Source organism: Denticeps clupeoides, unplaced genomic scaffold (genome assembly GCF_900700375.1).
Source record: "Denticeps clupeoides unplaced genomic scaffold, fDenClu1.1, whole genome shotgun sequence".
Lineage (NCBI taxonomy): Eukaryota > Metazoa > Chordata > Actinopteri > Clupeiformes > Denticipitidae > Denticeps > Denticeps clupeoides.
The window spans coordinates 101,909-111,012 of record NW_021629710.1 but is presented as its reverse complement, the minus strand read 5'-3'; the positions used below and the strand labels follow the sequence as shown (position 1 = coordinate 111,012).

The 9,104-nt window shown below is 47.0% G+C and overlaps 2 protein-coding genes across 2 annotated transcripts; one reads left to right on the top strand and one right to left on the bottom strand.

The window, feature by feature from the left end:
* Positions 1-123: 123 nt before the first annotated feature.
* LOC114772382 (coiled-coil domain-containing protein 173-like) lies at positions 124-3,301 on the bottom strand. The gene is made up of 9 exons (XM_028965315.1): positions 3,230-3,301; positions 2,474-2,682; positions 2,094-2,267; positions 1,810-2,000; positions 1,511-1,667; positions 1,292-1,431; positions 824-1,016; positions 593-757; positions 124-516 (listed from the first exon to the last, which is right to left on the bottom strand). The coding sequence occupies exons 1-9, from the start codon at positions 3,282-3,284 to the stop codon at positions 163-165; spliced, it is 1,638 nt and encodes a 545-aa protein (XP_028821148.1). The 5' UTR covers positions 3,285-3,301; the 3' UTR covers positions 124-162.
* A 522-nt stretch (positions 3,302-3,823) lies between these two features.
* LOC114772379 (D-3-phosphoglycerate dehydrogenase-like) lies at positions 3,824-9,042 on the top strand. The gene is made up of 12 exons (XM_028965312.1): positions 3,824-4,110; positions 4,298-4,449; positions 5,265-5,330; positions 5,407-5,461; positions 5,548-5,646; positions 5,719-5,851; positions 5,936-6,084; positions 7,246-7,398; positions 7,485-7,623; positions 7,994-8,121; positions 8,195-8,420; positions 8,586-9,042. Exons 1-12 carry the CDS (start codon positions 3,826-3,828, stop codon positions 8,738-8,740), a joined length of 1,740 nt encoding a protein of 579 aa, XP_028821145.1. The 5' UTR covers positions 3,824-3,825; the 3' UTR covers positions 8,741-9,042.
* The last annotated feature ends 62 nt before the right edge of the window (positions 9,043-9,104 follow it).

The following is a 9,104-nucleotide window of genomic DNA, read 5'->3' as shown; positions in this document are numbered from 1 at the left end:
TCAGCTGTATGCACATGTAAATGTTAAAAAAAATTCTGACACACAAATGTAGTTCATTCAGAATGTAGTTTTATTAAGTATTGAACAAACCTTCATGGTAATGAGTGTAAATTCTGTTGCACATAATTTCCCATGGCCGATGGTGATTTCCCATACCGGATTTTAGCCTGTAAATCCCATTCTTTTCTTTGAATGACTGATGTCAACGGCCTCGTTCATCTTTTTGACATCCCGGGTGGTGCTTGTGATGAAAGTGGGCATCTGAACACCAGAAACGTCCTGAACCAAGTAGCTAGGCCGGACCCCGCTGAAGACTGGACCCAGGCCGCCACCGATGCCCTCTCTGGCAGCCATGCGGAGGGGGTACGTGTTTCTCTTGGCCTCAGCAGCCGAGTCGATCACCATCTGCGCGTACTGCTGGAACTGTCGCTCCTCTTCACAGACGATCTCAGCATTTCTGGCCTGAAGGTCCATGTCCTCTTTTTTCAGAAGCTCGTCTTTCGCGTGCTTCTCAGCCTGAAATAATGTGAACCGAACGTCACTTTTGGATGTTCATGCGCCTGTTTATGTGTTCAATGGTCTAAATGCTCACCATTTGGCTGATGTAGAAATCTTGTAAATTTCGACCATCCTCCTTCATTTTTTTAGCCTTCTGCTCTGTCTTTTCGAGGAAGGCTTGGACGGCCTCTTTCTCAGCGTTGAATGAGTCCAGAGCTCTCTGCCTGTCCTCTCTTTCTTGTCGTTCCTTTCCCAAACGCTAGGGAAAAATCGCTTACTTTAAATGCTCTACATTGTTTTAAAGGAGACGCCGCGTAAAACTTACTGTGTCCTCCCTGTGTTGCGTGATGGATTGGAGCATGGCTGCCTTCTTCTTCTCCATCTCCCTTCGCTCCTTGGCCAGCTTGCCGTCCCTCCGGGCTACAGCTTTGGCAATCTTCTCCTCTTCGATGGAGACATGGTCCTGATGCTGAGCTGAGAGCCTCTCGATGGTGACCTCCCGCTGTCTCTGGGACTCCCTGACAGAAAAGTGACACGGGGTAGTAGTAGCCTAGCGGGTAACACACTTGCCTATGATCCAGAAGAACCAGGTTCAAACCCCACGTACTACCATTGTGTCCCTGAGCAAGACACTTTACGCAAAGTGTCTCCAAGGGGGGACTGTCCCTGAAACCTCTGATTGCAAGTCGCTCTGGATGAGGGCGTCTGGTAAATGCCGTAAATGTAAATATGACACAATGTCATTTTTGTTCTTTCATCTCAGACAAATCTTGAGAAAAGGGTTTTTTTTTACCGATACAGCTCGGCTTCTTTCTCTTTCCTCATCATCATCATTTTCTGTTTTGCACCAAGGAAGAGCTTCCTGTTCTCCTCCTCGCGCTCCAACCTCCGAGCCTCCATTGCATTGATGATCTCCCTGTTGGCCACGTGTTCCTTCAATCGCAAAGAAAGTGTTATTTAGCTTTACTCTGGCAGTAGGATGTACAGGGGCTTTAGGTTGCAGATGTCGTACATTGTGAGCCCTCATGATCCTTCTCTTCTCCTCCTGTCTGCTCTGCTCCTGCACCAACCGCTCCAACAGGCAGAGCTCCTTCAGGCGATGGAGTTCCTCAGCCTCTCGCTGCACCTGTCTTTTCTCCTCATCCCGGACAAGCTGACGTTCCTTCATCCTTAGATACAACATTTAACATCTCAGAAGATCATGGGTTAAGCCTAGGTTCTAACAATGAAGTTCTCTTTTCGTCTGCAGGTCTTAATCCACAAAAGGGGAACTGCTACTGTCGGGATGGACAGTCGTGTGAGTTTACGTACTGTTCCTGTAGATCTCTGGCGAGGGCATCCTTCTTCTGCTTCCTCTCTTCAGCTTTCAGCTCCTCGTCCTCCTCCAACTTCATCATGGCCATTATCCCTTTGTCCACGTCCCTCCAGGCCTCCTGCTTCTGCTGCTTCAGCTGGATCTGTGCCTCCCTCTCCTTTAGAACCTCGGTCAGAAGTAAAGCACTCTGTCGTGTTCGGAAGAGCATTTTAATCGTCAGATAATGGAAACGATGACTAATATTAAGAAGAATGACAAAAGAAAAAGAAAAATGTCCTACGTGAAATCCTTTCACTCGATCGTTCTGGTAGTACTGCTGCCTTTTGGCTTTCTCGATGGCCGCTTTTCTCTGCTGCGCCTGGTACTTGGCTTCTTCTACATCAATCAGTTTCTTCTCCTCCTCTTCTGCCTCCTTCTGAATCCTTTTATTCTCCAACTTTTTTTGCCTCTGACCCTGTTAGTAAAAAAATAAAACTCATCTGTACAGAAAGGACCATTTCACAAGCACAAATAATCCATTTCTCGAAGCCTTGCAAAATCATATTTTACTACTACTGTGTCTATATCAGACAGTGGAACGTAAAGGAACATGAGTCCAGAGCCTGGGAGAAAGAACATAAACCCCCAGAGGCCTTGAAGACCTCCACATGTCCTACTCACTGCGACTGTGTTGGACCAGAATTTCACCACTTCTTTGGAGCGGCGGTGCAGGGTCTCCCTCTGCTCGGCTGCCTCCATCTGGCTCTTGGTGTATCTGTTGACCAGGTTCAGGCTGTCCTGGATGCGGTGCCACTCGGACGCAGGCAACACGGTGACGTGCCTCAGGTCTGGCTGCAGGAACATCTCAGGTCTCACCTCCACGGGTTCGCCTGTTCGGTCAAAAGCAGTCCAGCTGAAATCCATCTGGTAATATTTTTTTGTTTTTTAATTTGCATAAAAGAATGTCTAAATCTATTCCGTTTCTTATGAGTTTGTCTACACTAGCAGTAAAATGTATTGGGTTCCAAGCAGGCGCCACCTAAAATCTTGCCTATGGCTCCAAATTTGTTAGGGCATGTTGGTTAGAAAACCTACATGTGTGTGTGTAAGTTCACAGACATACACGACTTTGTGAAAGTGGAGTTTTTTTGTTTAATAAGTAAGAGAAAGGTGTCAGAGACACTGAGGTGTCAGAGCTCTCGGTCAGTGACATGAAGATCCAGAAGCACCAAGCACCAGCGACGAGCCCACGTCATTACAATTCATTTAATCAAGACTGGGAACACTTATTTAAACAGAATAAAGTCTGTGATGTTGCTCTAAAGAAGAACATTGTAGACACGGCTCATGTCGGGAATTGGCCATTTTTTGCAGAACAGACCACTTTTTACATACGTAACATGTAAAGTTTAAATAATAAAGCCATGAGCCACTCACGGTTTCTCACACTGGAGCCCTTCCGCCGCCCGTACTGCACCACGGAGGACGACATGTTGACGGCGAGCCGGTTACCGGGCAACCGGAGGTCAGCCTGGGGGGCGGGGTCAGCCTGGGGGGCGGGGTCAGCCGGAGCGGCTTTTGTTTGAAGTGTATCCGCGGGCAACCGGCTCCTTCACTTCCGTAGTTGTGGCCCATTAATTCTGTTCAACACGCTGGTTCGCACCATAATGTCTCCGTATATCATTTAGAACAGTAGAATAATTTAAATTCTTTTTAAGATTATGTTTCATGGACCAGCTTTCATTGTCTTGCTTTAAGTACAGCAGTGTTCAGCCTCCAAGAATTTAGTCTCTGTGGAAGATTATTGGACGCACAGATTATTGGACATGTGCCTACTTGATATACATATTGAAGTTGAAAATTATGTTCCAGTCGATGTATTGCTGCAAATGTACTGTGTGCATTCTCGCTTTCTTCACGGACTTTTTCAGAGAATTCTCCTGATGGGGTTAAATGTGGGTTATTTTTATTAGCTTCTGTTAATTTGCTACTGTGGCGAATCTGCTGGTTCATTAAACACCGCGGTGATGATGATGATGATGAGCAGGGATGGTGATCAGAAGAAAGCTTTCATGCCCACTGAAGCCCAGAGAGGCGGAGCTTCTCCATTCAAACCCAGCGAGGGTGAAAGGCTCTCCCGACAGCGTCCACCACCACCGAGGACTACGCAGCAGATAAAAATGTCCCCGGTATCGATCCAGCGCGTGCTGATCAGCGAGAGCGTGGATCCGCGCTGCAGGAGCATCCTGCAGGAAAACGGCATCGAGGTGACGGAGAGGCAGAACATGAGCAAAGATGAGTTGCTCGCCGAGATCAAGGTGGACTTTTTCTTCTCCTTTCTTTCCAGGCTCGCTGCGATCTTATCGTTAATCGGAAAAAAGTGGCTGTTTATCATGTAATAGCTTCGTGGGGTTTTTTTTTTAGTTTTTTGTCGGTATGATGCAACACGATCCAGGTCCTTCACCCCTCGACACGTTTCTAAACGCGCTTTTCTTCTCACCCCAGAACTACGACGGCCTCATCGTGCGCTCCGCGACCAAAGTCACGGCAGAAGTGGTCCGTGCTGCCGGGGCTCTGAAGATCATCGGCCGGGCCGGGACTGGGGTGGACAACGTGGACGTGGACGCGGCCACCAAAAACGGCGTCATTGTCATGAAGTAAGATTCCTGGTGGCGAGTCCCGGACTTCTGGGAGTGTTTAGTACATTTTATAAATTAGTCGAGTGGTAGTGAATGGCTGGAAGCTGGGATCCGGTTTATTTGGGAGTTGAACACTTTTAGGCTTCACTTGCTTTTCATCATTCATAATGTTCATGTGATTGAGGGCGGTACCAGCCACGCCCTGATTAAAATCCGAAATGAGCCTGGGGACGCTGAATCCGATGACCTTCTGCTTTTGTTTCCGGGCCCAGGTCGCCATTGACCACCTTCGCAGCCGTGATCCTGACTCAGTCATGCAGGGATGCTGGTGCTTTGTGGGTAGGACAGCATTGTCCTCTGCCCGGAGCCCGGCTGCTGGTTAGGGGCTGTTTTTTTTAGGCGCATGCAGCCGGGGGGGGATGGGGAACCTCAGAGAATGGACTTTTCTCTAAAACGGGGTTTGACCACACTGGGGTCCGCAAAGAGAACATCCAGAGAAAGTCCCGAACTCTGTATTTAACCCCCTCCACACCTGTAGGTGGCACTGTAACTCTCCTTGTTCAGCCTCGACTTTTCTTTCGAAATGTGCATTTCTTGTAGTTGAACGTGTTGTCTGCCATTGTTGTATGTGTTTGAGGTTAAAGGTCAGGTTGGAGGTCAGGTCACCTCAATGTTTTTACAAAGGAAGCCCCTTTGCTGTCCACACGGAAAAGAGGAATTGACCCTGGTTTAGCCGTCCTGGGTCCAGATAGGAAAAAATGTGGGCAGGGCCTTAGATGTTGCTATAGGTTGTGTGTTTAATATTGTGTCTGTGTGTGTGTGTGTGTGTTTAGCACCCCAGGTGGAAACACCATCAGTGCTGCTGAACTGACGTGCGCCTTGGTACTGAGTCTCTCTAGGTAGGTGACCCTAAAAGTGGACAATGAACCTTTTTTTTGTTTATGCAAAAGGTACATAAATGTCCTCTTTATATAGGAATGTGGCACAAGCTGACATGTCAATGAAGGCAGGAAAGTGGGACCGTAAGAAGGTACAGACGGGTTGTTCCAACAACGTCTATGTTGATTTTCTTTCGTGCCTCTTTCTGATCTGGGTGTTTTGTTGATGGCCTTTTAGTTCATGGGTTCCGAGTTGTTTGGAAAAGTCCTGGGCATCGTGGGGCTCGGGAGAATTGGGAAAGAGGTGGCCACCAGAATGCAGTCGTTTGGCATGAGGGTGAGGCAATTTTCTGATGCGGCTTTGAGAATATGGATTTATCGATGCTCTGACCTTCTCCTGTCATGGCAGACCATCGGATACGACCCCATCACCCCTCCGGACGTTTCGGCCGCCTGGGGGGTGGAGCAGATGTCTTTGGAACAGCTCTGGCCGCAGTGTGATTACATCACTGTACACACACCCCTCATGCCCTCGACCACAGGTAACCAGTGACAACTGATCTGGTCACAAATCTGCCGAAAAAGTTCATATATTGATCTTGATGATCTGCTCTTTTTTTCCACAGGACTGTTGAATGACGAAACGTTGGCCAAGTGTAAAAAGGGCGTGAAGGTGGTGAACTGCGCTCGCGGAGGCATCATCGACGAAGAGGCTCTGCTCAGGGCTCTCGAGTCTGGCCAGTGTGGTGGGGCAGGCCTGGACGTGTATGTGGAGGTGTGTAGTTTTTAACGATGAGTAATGGGGAAAAAAGCTGTTTCATTGACTTAACAGTAATGTCAGAACAAGCGTCAAGTTTTCTTCTAATTGACTCGTTGGACCAGAGTTTTTTTTTTTTTTTTTTTTTTTTTTTTTTATTATAATTTTTTAAAATTTGCTTTTATTTTTGAACAAGGAGACAAGTCAGCACAGTAGAGCTATAATACTCAGATCCTTTTTAGGATCCGGCTGTGACTCAGTAAACTGATCTGGGTGAGTCAGTATTTCCGAAAAAATGTTTGAATCATCAAGAAAGTAAAATGCCTTGTGATGAACGAATCGCTTTTAATTTAAACCTGCTTATTTGAGGGATTCATGTTTTCGGCTGTGAAGGATTAGGAGCGATTACCCGTCTGTGAGGGATTCAGATTCAGATGGTACAAAGAAAAGGTTGTAAAGTTGTAAGTTATGCAACTCAACTCTTATTGGGGCAGTGGTGGCCTAGTGGTTAAGGAAGCGGCCCCGTAATCAGAAGGTTGCTGGTTCGAATCCCGATCTGCCAAGGTGCCACTGAGGTGCCACTGAGCAAAGCACCGTCCCCACACACTGCTCCCCGGGCGCCTGTCATGGCTGCCCACTGCTCACTCAGGGTGATGGGTTAAATGCAGAGGACAAATTTCACTGTGTGCACTGTGTGCTGTGCTGCTGTGTATCACATGTGACAATCACTTCACTTTTTTTTTTTTTTTTTTTTTTTTACAGTAGGAATCGATGTTTTAATGATTATAAGATGAATTTATGTGAGTTTACTGTTTAGACATGGTGTATTTAGGTCTCAGAATTCTGTTCAATGGAGATTCATGACTCGTGAGTTATTTAATGGATCCAGGTGAGTCATGAATCTCACTACAGTACTTTCCATAATGTGTCTGCATTTCTTCAAGGTGTTCGTAAAGTTTAGTTGTATCTGCGAACGATGTCAACTGTTTGCAGGAAATTCTGCCAGAAACAGATATGATTAATGTGACACTCCATAAATGGAAAATGATTAAATAGCTGGTTATATGCTGTTTAAAAGGAAAATTTTTGGTTAAATGGATTTAAATGAGTAAAGGGTAAACACTGTGGCCCCTGTGGTCTTCAGCTGGTTTTAGATGTTCTCTGAATTTGTTCTCGTAGGAGCCTCCCATGCAGCGGGCCTTGGTAAACCACCCAAATGTGATTAGCTGTCCTCATTTGGGTGCCAGCACTAAGGAGGCCCAAGCGCGCTGTGGCCAGGAAATCGCCCTGCAGATTGTGGACATGGTGAAAGGCAAGGCTCTGGTTGGAGCGGTGAGCAGAGTTAGATTCTGTTATATTAAATGCTGACCTCAATTTTTCTATAGCTTTGATGATCTGACATCTTCTGTGGTCCTTAGGTCAACGCTCAAGTTCTCGCCAGCACCTTCTCCCCTGAGTCTCATCTGTGGATCAGGCTGGGCGAGGCCATGGGCAGCGTTCTACGGGCGTATACTTCGTCCAAACAACCCTACAGCAAGGTTCAAGTCACCACTCTAGGTAGAGGAATCCATGCGTGTGCAAATTATTCATTTTCACCCCCACATTCGACATAGCTGCATTAGACGGGTCTAAAATGAACCCAAACTTCCGGCCTATAGGACCTTTCCTTTCCGAATAATTCACTGCTTGCAAATTCATTTTTTTGTTTTACTTTAATGAAATGTTCATTTGATTTGCAAATAATTTTAATTATCAAGAGAGAGAGAGGAGGTGAGACTTTCTGTCTTTTAAAAGCCGTACTTGTCGGTCGGGCCTTACGTTTTCGGCCTGAAGACAGCTCTAGCATTCCACATGTTCTGTAGTTCACATATCCAAAATTCCTTCTTAATCCATTTTTCTGATCACGTCTGATAACTGTTCTCCGCAGGTGAGCGTTTGAAGAAGTCCACTGAGTTCCTGAGTTCAGCAGTGGTGGTGGGGTTAATCACTGATGGCTCCAGCCATGGTGCTAATCTGGTCAACGCACTGGCCTTGGCGAAGGAAACAGGCCTTTCGGTAAATTCTAGCACCCCAAAGCCGTTTAGGGCAAGTGTGCATCTGTCTCGCTGACGTTTTATTTACACTCCAGGTCAGTAGGAATCATGAGGAAGCCATGGAGGGTCTGGACAGTGCGGCGTGTGTGGTGGAGGTGTCCCTCTGCGGCTGTGGCTATAAGGCTTTGGGCTCGGTCCAGGCTGGAGTGCCGGTTCTCCTGCAGCTGGACGGTTGCGTGTTTCGGCAGCCCGTCTCCCTCGCTGGACACCTGCTGTTCTTCAAGGCTGAATCATCTCCTCAGCTCCTGCCCTCAGTCACTGGTGAGATTTCTGGTGACTGTAAAAGGTTGACCTCATTGTCCCCCTGGAGACCCTCAGGGCTATAAGTGTAGTTATTTGTTGTATTCCTCTATAGATATTTGTGTTTGGATTATTATGCATTGCTAATGGTTTATGACGGGTGTTGTCTGTCACGTTGTCCCCCAGGCGCCCTGGCTGCAGGCGGTGTGGAGATGGAGTCCTTCAGCGCCTCTGCTGCCTCCGGTGGCGAGCAGTGGTTCTGTGTGGGAATGTCCTCTCTGCTTGGGGACCTGGCGTCCCTGAGGTCCCTTGTGAAAGAGGCAGCGCAGCTGACTGTATGAAAGGCGGCGACTCTTCGGGACTACTGTAGTGTTTCTAAATCGAATTACCTAGCCTCTAAAAAAAGGGTTATTAGGCAGGTTTGTATTAATCATCTAGGTTAAATATCGCATCACAAAGTGCTCTTCCTTCTACGACTAATTCGTTTATGACGCTGAGACTAATGTGGACCTGAACACACTATATATTAATTTCTTTTTCCTAAATCCCTCTAGTATCAAGTCACTTCTTGTGAGAAGGTCTCTGCCGCACATCTGTTTGTATGTGATGAATAAACTGGAATAAACTGTACGTGATGAATAAAGCTGGGCTCGGAATGGATTAATTTCTGCCGCGTTACGCAATGAGTTTTTAATCCTCATTAGG

Excerpts from the sequence above, each read along its gene's own strand:
- LOC114772382 (XM_028965315.1), bottom strand. The coding sequence starts at position 3,284 with ATGTCGTCCTCCGTGGTGCAGTACGGGCGGCGGAAGGGCTCCAGTGTG. Across the intron at positions 2,001-2,093 it reads ATCGAGTGAAAGGATTTCAC|AGTGCTTTACTTCTGACCGA; the intron begins GTAGGACATTTT and ends CGAACACGACAG. Across the intron at positions 1,668-1,809 it reads GCCAGAGATCTACAGGAACA|GATGAAGGAACGTCAGCTTG; the intron begins GTACGTAAACTC and ends GTTGTATCTAAG.
- LOC114772379 (XM_028965312.1), top strand. The coding sequence starts at position 3,826 with ATGATGATGAGCAGGGATGGTGATCAGAAGAAAGCTTTCATGCCCACT. Across the intron at positions 5,331-5,406 it reads TTGGTACTGAGTCTCTCTAG|GAATGTGGCACAAGCTGACA; the intron begins GTAGGTGACCCT and ends CTCTTTATATAG. Across the intron at positions 5,462-5,547 it reads GAAAGTGGGACCGTAAGAAG|TTCATGGGTTCCGAGTTGTT; the intron begins GTACAGACGGGT and ends ATGGCCTTTTAG.